Source organism: Macaca fascicularis, chromosome 10, assembly GCF_037993035.2.
Source record: "Macaca fascicularis isolate 582-1 chromosome 10, T2T-MFA8v1.1".
Classification (NCBI taxonomy): Eukaryota; Metazoa; Chordata; class Mammalia; order Primates; family Cercopithecidae; genus Macaca; species Macaca fascicularis.
In genome coordinates, this window is record NC_088384.1 from 101,500,846 (window position 1) to 101,513,907 (window position 13,062).

Sequence of the window (13,062 nt, forward strand, 5' to 3'; positions counted from 1 at the left end):
CACAATGGTTTTCCCAAAAGTAATTGACCTTTTTCAGTCAATGTTTCCTCAACTATCAGATGGGTAAAATGGCAGTGGGGGGAGCTCCATATTATTAAGCATTTCCTGGTGGGTGGAAACGTCTTGAACTGGGTGCGGCCTCAAGCTGGTTACTCGCGCTGCCTACTCCTCTGGTGTCCTCGCAATACCCTGCTTAGACCCACCAGCTCGGAGGCAATCTTCGCGACCTGCGCAGGCGGTCGCTCTGATAACCGCATCCCGGTTTCCGGGACAGCACCGGAAGTCACTTCTCATACGCCTTTTGTATTGGATACCGGCTTTTCATGGGGCCGAGCGCCGCTGGGTAGGCGGAAGTAGCCGCAGGCATGGCGGCGGCTATGCCGCTTGCTCTGCTCGTCCTGCTGCTCCTGGGGCGCAAAGGCTGGTGCCTTGCAGAACCCCCACGCGACAGCCTGCGGGAGGAACTTGTCATCACCCCACTGCCTTCCGGGGACGTAGCTGCCACATTCCAGTTCCGCACGCGCTGGGATTCGGAGCTTCAGCGGGAAGGAGGTGAGGGCGCGAGATCTGACCAGATAAAGACTTCCGTGGTGCCTGCTCGCTGGCCATAGGATGGAGGCAAACTTTGGGGGTGGGGCCTAATTCCTGGGTGGAGTTCTGGATCCTGGTTGTAGACCCCGACGAGGTGGGGATCGTCACTCACCTGCTCCCTTTTCCACAGTGTCTCATTACAGGCTCTTTCCCAAAGCCCTGGGGCAGCTGATCTCCAAGTATTCTCTACGGGAGCTGCACCTGTCATTCACACAAGGCTTTTGGAGGACCCGATACTGGGGACCACCCTTTCTGCAGGCCCCATCAGGTGCAGAGCTCTGGGTCTGGTTCCAAGACACTGTCACTGAGTGAGTGCACACCTTGGGCCCCATTGCAGGCCATGGAGGGAATGTGGCTGGGAAGGTGTTGTCATCCTGCCACTGCTCTTGGGGACAGCATTTCCAGTAGGCAGCGATTCCATGGGGGTAGAGCTGGAAGTAAGAAATGTTACCACAGATGAATAAACTTCCCAATCCTAAAACTTTCAGACCTGAAATAGCACATGCATATCCCTGGAGAGGCAAATAGCAAACAGTTCATGCTTATTTGGAGGTAAGGCAGTAGAAAACTGGCAACTGGATAACCTTTTAAAAGGCATTAATTAATATTTTTTAAAATGATAATAAATACCACAAAGCCCAACCATAACATATCTGTGGGTTACAACTGGCCAACAGGATGCTACATCACAGTGTTAGAGAAACTGCTTTTGTTTGGGAGGGGGCAGGTCTAGTTACTGTGCCTGTACTACAAACCACTATTTCCCAGTGGCTGCTGTGGCTATCCTGTTTAGAATAGAACTTTTCTGTGCAGTGGTTGCAAACATGTCTACATGGGCCACATAGGTAAGAAATGAATAAAGGTATTTTAAAAATTGGCAAACACAGGAATGAGAAATATATCTCATTCTCCTCTTAATCCCACTATAAGAAATCAATAGTGCAAGTATGATATAACAAGTTTTAGGGCAATAAAAGGGAGCAGCAGGAATTGTGGCAGACTAGAGAGTTTGTGCAACATTCTAGGGAGGACAGCTCTGCCACTCAGCTTCTATGGATTGTTGCCATGTGGGAATAGAGGCCTAATGTGCTCAGACTCAAATGTTTCAATAAAAATGTTTCGTAGAAAGAAGGTCTCACTCTATTGCCCAGGCTGGTCTCAAACTCCTGGGTTCAAGTGATCCTCCTGCCTCAGCCTCCCAAAGTGTTGGGATTACAGGCAAGAGCCACCACACCTGGCCTCATTTTTCAAGAGATGCCAGAAATCTGGAATTTAATGTGAAAATTAGCAAATTCAAATATCAGCAAGTAATTTAAAAAATTTTAAAGTGCTGTGCGGGTCAATGTTGTCCTTACCAAATGAAGCATGTTTATGGTTTGGGTAGAGTTTTCAGGCTTCAAGTTTGCCATTTTTATTTGACGCTTAAGGACTGGAGCAGTTGAAAACCTCTGTACATAGAATTATCAAAAGCCCCCGGACAACACTAAGGAATAAGGAATAAGCAGTGACTCCCTAGCTTGCCAAGACTTTCTCTCTTGCCTCAACTCTGGCTCCCCTACCCTTTCCTGTCTACTCTGCTGTCACTGTCTCCCCTCAGCCCATAATTGTCTGAAAGGTGGAGCTAATGCTTAGAATTATTTCTAGTGCTTATTAAGTTTTATGGCTTTCTATTACTGAGAGCAAATCTCTTTTGATATTTCTCCAAGAAAAGAACATCTAATATGATTTGATGTTTTTATGAAATCCTAGAACAGTTGTTTTTCCCATGTTCAGTGAGCTTTTTTGGATATAAGGCTTCTCACCATGATAATAGAACCAGGACTTACCTTTATTCCCAGAGTATACACAGGGCAGTGTGCATTGTTTTGCCCAGCCAAGCACATTCAAGGAAGATCTGTGAGGTCATTTCAGCTCTGATATATGAGGCGCTTTCCATGGTGTCAGGGGAAGCACGTAGATGACCCAGACTGGTCCTTGTCCTCAAGTTGCTTACAGCATAGTTAGGGAGAAAAGGTGCTCAGGACACGATGCTGCTGCCACCTAGCCATCTCCCAGGAGGGACCTAGTAGGAGACTTGGATGGTCAAAACCATGACTGCACAGAGGAGGCTGTGCTTAAGGAGGGCAGGAAAGGCTTCCTGGAGAGGGGGGAAGAACTGGAGCCGGATCGTGAAGGTAGGCAGAAAGAAGTGAGCAAAGACTTGCAAGGAAGGAAGAATCACCTGAGCAGAGACCCATGGGGATGCAGAGATGTCCAGAGGAGAGTGAGGAAGAAGGGGCTGAGTAGGATGAGACCCAGCAAGTGGGCTGGGTAGGGGCAGCAGTGTTCCAGCTCCATCAACTGGCCCGTCTAATAGTTAAGAATACAGCCTCCACCTACCATAGGTTTAGCAGCCAGTTGTGGGCTCTGAAAGAGGGAGCAGAGATAGCCCCAGGACAGTGAGTGGATTTGTGTCTCTATCCAGTGTGGATAAATCTTGGAAGGAGCTCAGTAATGTCCTCTCAGGGATCTTCTGCGCCTCTCTCAACTTCATCGACTCCACCAACACGGTCACTCCCACTGCCTCCTTCAAACCCCTGGGTCTGGCCAATGGTGAGATAACCCCTACAGCCCTTTCCTTCTTCCTCTTACCTCCTGCCCAGACCTTTGCCTCCTTTTCCCTCAGTTTCCTGCTTCCTCAGCCTGGGCTAGATCCTAAGTCCCCTGTGTGTGCAGGCCCCCAATACTGTGCCATCTCTGCATGCTTTCTCCCAAGGAGAGAAAGGAGTCCCACTCCCAGCTGGGACTGTCCAGACTGTGGTGCTAGAGGTGGTGTGGGGAGCAGGAGGGTCATTCCCATCTCTGGAGTGTGGATCCTGAGGGGTCAGAGCCCAAGGCCCACCCCAGACAGACCTCTGTCTCCCTCAGACACCGACCACTACTTTCTGCGCTATGCTGTGCTGCCGCGGGAGGTGGTCTGCACTGAAAACCTCACGCCCTGGAAGAAGCTCTTGCCCTGTAGTTCCAAGGTGAGGCCGCGCAGCCTGGCAGCCGGGGGCATGTATAGAGAACCTGCGCCCCATGTCAAGTGCTCCATACAGGGCTTCTCTCCTCTTATCTCTTTCTGTCTCCTCCAGGCAGGCCTCTCTGTGCTGCTGAAGGCGGATCGCTTGTTCCACACCAGCTACCACTCCCAGGCAGTGCATATCCGCCCTGTTTGCAGAGTAAGTCACAGGGAGGAGAGGAAGCTGCCATCCAGGGGCTCAGAGAAGGTACATGTAAAGCATGTGGCCAGTGTCTGGCTTGGGCTGAGTGAGTACTGAGTGGTACATGTGATGCTGGTTATTCAGGGCATTGGCCAAGCACCAAGAAAACAGTGGTTGCCTAGCAAGGACTGAATAAATATTTGTCATGGAAAATAGTGGTTCAGAACAATAGCTATGCGGGTGCAATTGCTAGCTCAGTCACTTGCCAGCTGGCGTAACCTCGGGTGAATCATTTCATTCCCCTGAGCCTGGTTTCCCACCCTGTCACATGACATTGATAGTAGAATCCACTCGTAGGGTTGTTGTGATAGTTTATCAAACTGATGCACATAAAGCTGTCAGCACAGGGTCTGGCATGGGGTCAAGTGCTCAGGAGTGGGTGGTAGCAAATCGATGGATGTGACAATACATAGATGAGGGATTGAGTTGGAGTAGGAGTCTTTTTTGGGGCTGTGTGGTTGGGTGAGAGTGATACCCCCTCACTGCTGCCATCTGGCCCTTGTGATAGAATGCACGCTGTACTAGTATCTCCTGGGAGCTGAGGCAGACCCTGTCAGTTGTATTTGATGCCTTCATCACGGGGCAGGGGAAGAAAGGTAAGTTACCTTGGCAACTCATCTCTACCCACCCATGCCAGCCCTGCCTTATCTATGTGGACTAGGCCTAGGCCTGGCCCCTGCTCAGCCCTGCTCTCTGTTTCTCAGACTGGTCCCTCTTCCGGATGTTCTCCCGAACCCTCACGGAGCCCTGCCCCCTGGCTTCAGAGAGCCGAGTCTATGTGGACATCACCAACTACAACCAGGTAACAAGGTCTCCAACCACACACACAAACACATCCCTGGTCCCTAAGACCAGCCTGCCCGCTCTGCTTGCTTCTTAGCCCTGCCTTTGTGTCCCCAGGACAACGAGACATTAGAGGTGAACCCACCCCCGACCACTACCTATCAGGACGTCATCCTAGGCACTCGGAAGATCTATGCCATCTATGACTTGTTTGACACCGCCATGATCAACAACTCTCGAAACCTCAACATCCAGCTCAAGTGGAAGAGACCCCCAGAGAATGGTGAGTGGGTGGATGGTTGGACTGCCGGGTTGCAACGGCTACAGAGAAAAGACTCACAATCCCATGTCTTTGCCGTAAGATGATAGGGTTGTATTTAGACCAGATCTCCGGAGTCATATGCTGCTGACTCGAGCGCTTCCAAGCTCTGTGATTTTGGGTAGGTTCCTAAACTCCCCAAGCTTCAGCATCCACATCTGAAAAATAAAGAGTATACTCAGTGAATTGGATGAGATGATGTGAAAAATGGAGTTAGTTCATGCATTTGCTTAATCAACCAAATACTTTTGAATTCATACTAAGTACCAGGCATAGAGTGTTGAATAGGACAGAGGACACTGCACTCAAGAAATACAATGTCTACTAGTTGAGGGCAGGTGTCAGTTAATTACAGTTGTAGTTCAGTTCCCTTACCAAGGGAAAGAGCAGAATATCCTGAGAGGACCTGGTTTGGGTTCGAGGGGGGCACGGTGTTCGTCACATAAGCACTTTAATACTAGCAACCTATTGTCATCATTGCTTGTTGGCTGGGGAAGACAGGGATGATTCCAGAACCCGGATTGCCCAGTTTCAGTGTCAGGACTGTTCCCCCATCTACTCATTGGCTTGGGACTCTGAACATGGCCTGGGCAGTTAGGGTGGGGAGTGACTCTTACCTTTGGCAGCTGTTAACTTGTTGATATTTCTTTACACAGAGGCCCCCCCAGTGCCCTTCCTGCATGCCCAGCGGTACGTGAGCGGCTATGGGCTGCAGAAGGGGGAGCTGAGCACACTGCTATACAACACCCACCCATACCGGGCCTTCCCAGTGCTGCTGCTGGACACCGTACCCTGGTATCTGCGGCTGTATGTGCACACCCTCACCATCACCTCCAAGGGCAAGGAGAACAAACCAAGTGAGGACCTGAGTCCTGAACCAGGCCCCCAGCCCACGCTTTCATGCCCTCTCCAGGTCCCCCAAACTCTCATTTCCCTTGGTAGTTCCTGAAGTACCTCGGAAAAGCGACACAGGCATAAAGAGTAAGGAATAGTTTCAAAACTGGAACGGGAGCCTCACTGTGCCAGGTCCAGAAGTCATTTATAAAACGGAAATCATTAAAACACATAATACTGGTGATTCTTAATAGGACTGTACAAGGACAGTAGGTTCCTTTTTCACTTACTTTTGCCCCCTTTCTGGAGCGTTGGGTTTTGTGATGATTCATAGACTCTTTAAGGTAGGGAAAGGGCTTGGCAATGTTGGGCTTTTGAAGCTAGGAAGATAGCAGAGCTGGAGTAGATGGTGTTTGGCTTCCTTGGGAGGGGTAAAGAGGTACAGTTAATTAAAGTTTTTTTTAAATTTTTATTTTTATTAAAATTTATTTTTCTAAAGAGAAGATAATATTAGTGCTTCCTATTAGGTGCCAGGCATAGTACTAAAACACTTGCTTTTCTTTTGTGTAGGGGGAGACTAGTAGTAAAGTCAAAGACCCCTGAGGAAGAGGTTGTACCATATCCCAAACAGCCAAACTTAAAAACCTTTCAGTACTTTCATTGATTCCTATGTTGTCAAACCTATGGTGAATAGTTTCACTTATTTTCAGCACCCATTATTTGTACCACCTTCAAAATCTCTATTTCAGATATCCTAGCTGTGTATTCTATAGGTTTTTCTGTTATTATTATTTTAAAACTTCTCGTTTGGAAAATTTCAACCCGAACCCAAACAGAATAGTGTAATAATCCCCTGTACCCACCCTGCAGCTTTTTTTTTTTTTTTTAGGAGACAAGCTGTCGTTCTGTCACCCAGGCTGGAGTGTAGTGGCATGATCGTGGCTCATTGCAGTCTCAGACTCCTGGGCTCAAGCAGTCCTCCTGCCTCAGCTTCCCCAGGGCTATAGGCATGAATCACCATGCCTTTAATTTTTTCATAGAGACAGGGTCTTGTTATGTTACACAGGCTGGTCTCAAACTCCTGGCCTCAAGCGATTCTCCTGCCTTGGCCTCCTAAAGTGCTAGGATTATAGGTGTAAGCCACTGCCTGCTGGTGTATCTTAAAGCAAATCTTAGACATTGCATCAATTAACCTTTAAATACTTCAAGGATTTTTAAAAATGTAACCATGTCATTACCACTTCTGTTTTCCCGTGGTCTTAAAAATGTCTTTTTATATTTGGTTTGTTTAAATTGGGATAAATAAGGTTCTCACATTGCATTTGCTTTATCCTAAGTTCTTCTCTTGGGTGGGCACAGTGGTGCACACCTGTAATCTCAGCACTTTGGGAGGCCGACATGGAAGGACCACCTGAGTCCAGGAGTTCAAAACCAGCCTGGACAACATCGTGAGACCCCTGACTTCTACAATTTTTTTTTTTTCGAGACGGAGCCTCATTCTGTCACCCAGGCTGGAGTGCAGTGGCACAATCTCGGCTCACTGCAACCTCCACCTTCTGGGTTCAAGCGATTCTCCTGCCTCAGCTTCCCAAGTAGCTCAGACTGCAGGCACGTGCCACCACGCCTTGCTAATTTTTTATATTTTTAGTAGAGATGGGGTTTCACTGTGTTAGCCAGGATGGTCTCAATCTCCTGACCTCATGATCTGCCCACCTTGGCCTCCCAAAGTGCTGGGATAAAAAAAAAAATTGTTTTTAATTAGCTGGGGGTGGTGTCGCACGCCTATAGTCCCAGCTACTCAAGAGGCTGAGGTGGGAGGATCACTTGAATCCAGGAGATCAAGGCTATAGTGAGCCATGATCATACTACTGCACTTCAGCATGGGCGACAGTGTGAGACCCTGTCACCAAAAAAAAAAAAAAGAATTTCTTTTTCTTTAAAATTAATAGACTATTCTTAGAGCAGTTTTAGGTTACAGAAAAACTGAGCACAAAGCGCAGAGTACCCATATACTCCCTATGTCCACACCCAGACTTTCCCTTATTATAAACGCCTTGCTTTTGGTGTGGTACTCTTCAGTCTCTTGTCATCTGTAGCAGTGCCCATGCTTTTTTTTTTTTTTTTTTTTTTTTTTTAACGCCAATTATTTGTTGAAGGAACTGGGTCATTTGTTGTATAGAACGTTCCACATTCTGGATTTGTCCTTGTGCTGGTGTTTAACACGGTCCTCCATCTCCTATATTTCTTGTGTATTGGTGGTTAGATTTAGAAACCTGATTAGATTCATGTCCCACATTTTTGGCAAGAAAAATTCCCAGGTGGCTCTGTGAACTTCTTGCACCACATCAGGCACTTGGTGTCTGGTGCCCCAGTTTTAGTGATGTGAAGATTGATTAGCAGTCTGCAGCACTCCTAACAACCTCTCTTGACTGCATCCTGGGATCACTGCCCTGGAAACATCCTCTCCCTTTTCTTAGCCCCTGCTTTCTTCCCTAGCCTGCCTGGCTTCTACGCTCCCAAGCCCACCTTCTAGGCACTCAGATTGAGGCTCCATGGCAAGCAGCAGGGACAGGGGCAGCAGGTAGCCTGACCCCAGGAAAGAGGTATGGGTGACCCTTGCATGTCTCCAGGTTACATCCACTACCAGCCTGCCCAGGACCGGCTGCAACCCCACCTCCTGGAGATGCTGATTCAGCTGCCAGCCAACTCAGTCACCAAGGTTTCCATCCAGTTTGAGCGGGCGCTGCTGAAGTGGACCGAATACACCCCAGATCCTAACCATGGCTTCTATGTCAGGTGGGCTCCACCCCCACAGGCCACCTCTCATCCCACTGACCTACCCTCTCTGCTGCTTACCCCTTGGTAGGGGAGCTAGGTGGGAACATGGGCCATCTCTCTGCTTCTCTGTAGCCCATCTGTCCTCAGCGCCCTTGTGCCCAGCGTGGTAGCAGCCAAGCCAGTGGACTGGGAAGAGAGTCCCCTCTTCAACAGCCTGTAAGTGTGATCACATTCACTGATAACACATCTTCAGCTCCCTGCTGGGCCTTAACACAGGTGACCAGGCTCCTGCAGGGGAGTTCAGGGTAGATGTTACATCTTCCAAAGAGATTTGTAGATTTAATTCAGTCTTAATAAAAATCCTGGCAGTCTGAAATTTGTGAAGACTTTATAAAATGATTTTAAAGTGCTTCTAGAAGAATATTTTTACTTATAGCCTACATTTACTCCTTGATGCTCTTAAATATTTAATCAAGCACTTATCAAAGTGCCAAGTGCTTCTGAGAGCACTGGGTGTACAAGATTAAACAAAACAGACTTGGCCCTGGCCTCCCTTTGCTTACAGTCTAGAGGGAGAATTCTGGTCTAGAAAGTAATGGTGTCAGAGGTGGGGTAGGAATTGATTTACTGGGTTATCTAGGAAGGCTTCATTGAGGAGGTGGCATTTAGGCTGAAATTAGGCTAAGAAAGAGGCAACCAAGCAAAGGCAGGGCCTCTTTCACCACTTCAACACCAGGCTTCTCTTTCTCCCCTCCCCCCCTTCCCTCCCTCCCTCCCTCCCTCCTTACCTCCCTCCCTCCCTCCCTCACTCCTTCCTTCCTTCCTTCGTTCTTTCTTTTTTATTTTTTATTTTACTTTAAGTTCTGGGACACAGGTGCAGAACGTGCAGGTTTGTTACATAGGTATACATGTCTCATGGTGGTTTGCTGCACCCATCAACCCGTCATCTAGGTTTTAAGCCCCGCATGCATTAGGTATTTGTCCTAATGCTCTCCCTCCTCTTGCCGCCCACCCACCGCTCTCCTTTTATCAGGTTTATAAATTGAGCTATGCCTTCTGTTGAAAGGTTTTGAGCCTAAGAGAACATTGGAAACACTGTGTTGCATTGCCCAGTACTGCCGGAATGAGGATGGGGTGAGATGGGGAGGAGCAGCCAGTCCTGTCTCACCGCTCTTCCCCTGACCCCAGGTTCCCAGTCTCCGATGGCTCTAACTACTTTGTGCGGCTCTACACGGAGCCGCTGCTGGTGAACCTGCCGACACCTGACTTCAGCATGCCCTACAACGTGATCTGCCTCACGTGTACTGTGGTGGCCGTGTGCTATGGCTCCTTCTACAATCTCCTCACCCGAACCTTCCACATCGAGGAGCCCCGCACAGGTGGCCTGGCCAAGCGGCTGGCCAACCTCATCCGGCGTGCCCGAGGTGTCCCCCCACTCTGATTGTTGCCCTTTCCAGCAGCTGCAGCTGCTGTTTCTCTGGGGAGGGGAGCCCACGGGCTCTTTCTGCCACTTGCTCTCCTTGGAGTTGGCTTTTGAACCAAAGTTCCCTGGACCAGGTCAGGGCCTACAGCTGTGCTGTCCAGTACAGGAGCCACAAGCCAAATGTGGCATTTGAATTGGAATTAACTTAAATTAGAAATTCATTTCCCCACCTGTAGTGGCCAGCTCTGTATTGAGGTGCTCAATAAGCAAAAGTGGGCAGTGGCTGCTGTATTGGACAGCACAGAAAAAGACTTCACTGCAGAAAGGTTGGTTGGCAGCGCTGGCCAAGGTGATGGGGTATGCCGCAGGGTGTGTGTCACTGTGTGGTGGATGGAGTTTACTGTTTGTGGAATAAAAACGGCTGTTTCCTTGATTCTTTGCCTCTTGTCCTTGAGTCCTAGGAAGAGCTGGGGACTGGGGATTGTTTGCTGGGTGCCTGAACAGTACCTCCGGCCCTATGCCTGCAACCCTCTCCACAAAACAGAAAACAAAACAAAAAGAAAACCCCACCTCCTCCCACCTGGCTGGAAATTTCTTCTCCTGATCTGCTTCCCCGTCCTCCCCATCCCCATCTGACTGTGATTCCCAGAACTCCCTGGGTTGTTTGGGAGTGTTTCTGAAAGCATAATCCATGACCATGGAAATGAATCATCCTACTTCTTGGGGGCCTTGAGAGCCAGTCCCCATCAGCAAGGGTAGAGTGGAGGGGCGGGAGAGCTCTGGGTGGTGGGTCTCTAACTGTAGTGTGCATCGGAGTCACTGGGGGCACCTGTGAAAATAATGTAGGTTCCTAGGGTCCAGATCCTACTAATTCAGTTGGTCTGGGTATGGCTCAGCCTTTGACTTTTTAGCAGGCTCCTCAGGAGCTCGTGCTGTGCGCCGTCCTCAGACCACCCCAGGCTTTGAAGCCAGGCTCATTGGATTGAAGCCCGCCCCGCCCACCTCCTTTGCTGGTTACATAACCCTGGATTCCTATAAAACAAGCCTTTAGGCGGGTGCCTCCCACTGCCCTCATCTTCTATCTTTTCCTCTGGCACACTTGGCATCAACTGTGTGTTATTTGCAGTTCCCCCCACCTCCCACCCCACTCAGTTCTCCCATCATAGTGGTTTGGCCTAGAATGCCCTATTCCACCAACCATGCACACCTCTCAACTGCCTGGTTCCCTCTTACAAAACCAGATGAGGCTGGCCGGGCGCCGTGGCTCATGCCTGTAATCCCAGCACTTTGGGAAGCCGAGGCGGGCGGATCACGAGGTTAAGAAATCAAGACCATCCTGGCCAACATGGTGAAACCCCATCTCTACTAAAAATACAAAAAAAAAAATTTAGCTGGCCTGGTGGCGTGCGTCTGTAGTCCCAGCTACTCAGGAGGCTGAGGCAGGAGAATCACTTGAACCCGGGAGGCAGAGGTTGCAGTGAACCAGGATTGCGCCACTGCACTCCATCACACACACACACACACAAACACACACACACACACACACACACACACCAGATAAGAGAAGTTGCTCCCTCCAGGAAGTTTCCCTTGACATGCCAGGCTGCTGTCCATGCCCCACGCCTGCTGCTTTCAGATTGCCTTGGACTTACACATGTTCCTTGTCCTGGCTGCTGTCCCTTCACTTCCACCAGATGGTGTGCTTCCTGGAGGCACAGGTTCTGTCTTTCATTAAGACTTGACCCATCTCAGGACATGTGAGTGCTCAATCAGCGAATGCTAAATGTATTAACTGGGTATGGGCTATTCTGATTTGGGATCTGGGATCCAAGATAGGGATGGGCAAGGGGCACTCTAGAAGCTCCACATGTGTGAGTGCAGCAGTCTTAACACAGTGGTACCGGTGTCTGTAGCCAGCATAGATGGGCTGTGTAGGCTCCTTGAAGGGTTTTAGGAGCCCTCAGCACATGCGGGTGGTGTGTGTGCATATGTAGGAAGGGAAGGTGGTGAGCTAGTCTAGACCATGGGCAAAGGCAATTTGTTCAAGGTGCTTTTACTTGAGTTTACTTCCAAAGCAGTAAAGAAGCAGACTGTAAATGAGACAGGAACGCAGGTGGGTAGATACACAAAGCTAAGTGGTCTGTGTAGTGTGCCTAGCGTGGGATGCAGCATGCATAGCATGGAGTGTCTGCCAAGTCAGAAGAGCACAGAGTTGTGGCCTGGTTCTCTTTTATACCCGCAGTCCTGTCAGTACCTAGAAACAGCCTCCACTACCATGCCACATGTAACCTATGCTCTGGCAACACCCACATATTTCTAGATCAGACCTCCTCCCTGGATCTTGGATTCATTTACCTAACTGTCTACTTGCTTACTCCATTTGGATGTCTAAAGACATCTCAAATTGAATATCTCCAAAACCGAGCTTCTGATGTGCTCCACCCCACCCCAAACGTGCCCATCCATAGTCGCCTCATCTCTGTTAAAGTAACTCGTATCTTTCCAGGCACCCAGGCCAAATACCTTTGAGTCATCCTTGGTTCTCTCTCACATCCTGTTTGCACCGTACCTTCAGAATAAATCCAGAATCCCACCCCTTTCTACCACCTCCGCTATTAAGTTATCAGTGAGGTTTTCCCTGGCCATACCCTATTTCAAACTGCTAACCTAGCATGTTAGATTCACTTGGGGAACTGAAAAAATCCTGATGCCCGGGCTTTACCCAAACCAGTTACATCAGAATTTAAGGTGGGACTCACAGAGTCTTCAAGTGACACCAATGTGTAGCCAAGCTTAAGAACTTGGTCTTATTTTTAAAGTAGTATGAAAACTTACTTTCTCTCCTAAGCATTCTAACAATGGATACTTTTTGGAATAAGACTATGTAAAACGGGGAACTCACTTTTAACTTTATAACAATTTATGTATTGTTTGTCTTTTTAAAACAAAAATATATGTTGGGTTTATAATAAAAATTTGGGTCGGGTGTGGTGGCTCACGCCACTCCCAGCACTTTGGGAAGCCAAGGTGGGTGGATCATTTGAGGTCAGGAGTTCGAGACCAGCCTAGCCAACATGGTGAAACCCTGC

The 13,062-nt window shown here is 48.8% G+C and overlaps 1 protein-coding gene across 4 annotated transcripts; it reads left to right on the forward strand.

Moving 5' to 3' along the window:
• Positions 1–349: 349 nt before the first annotated feature.
• On the forward strand, positions 350–10,406 carry PIGT (phosphatidylinositol glycan anchor biosynthesis class T). 4 transcript variants are annotated; one of them, XM_045363028.2, is made up of 12 exons: positions 350–552; positions 722–899; positions 3,056–3,183; positions 3,499–3,599; positions 3,708–3,842; positions 4,345–4,432; positions 4,541–4,638; positions 4,737–4,902; positions 5,595–5,795; positions 8,403–8,568; positions 8,683–8,766; positions 9,739–10,406. In XM_045363028.2, the coding sequence occupies exons 1-12, from the start codon at positions 366–368 to the stop codon at positions 9,989–9,991; spliced, it is 1,785 nt and encodes a 594-aa protein (XP_045218963.2). In that variant the 5' UTR covers positions 350–365; the 3' UTR covers positions 9,992–10,406. The 4 variants fall into 4 exon arrangements, with proteins under 4 accessions (XP_045218963.2, XP_015313150.2, XP_073861506.1 ...); XM_015457664.3 differs by having other exon boundaries at positions 3,708–3,794; XM_074005405.1 differs by lacking the exon at positions 3,056–3,183.
• The last annotated feature ends 2,656 nt before the right edge of the window (positions 10,407–13,062 follow it).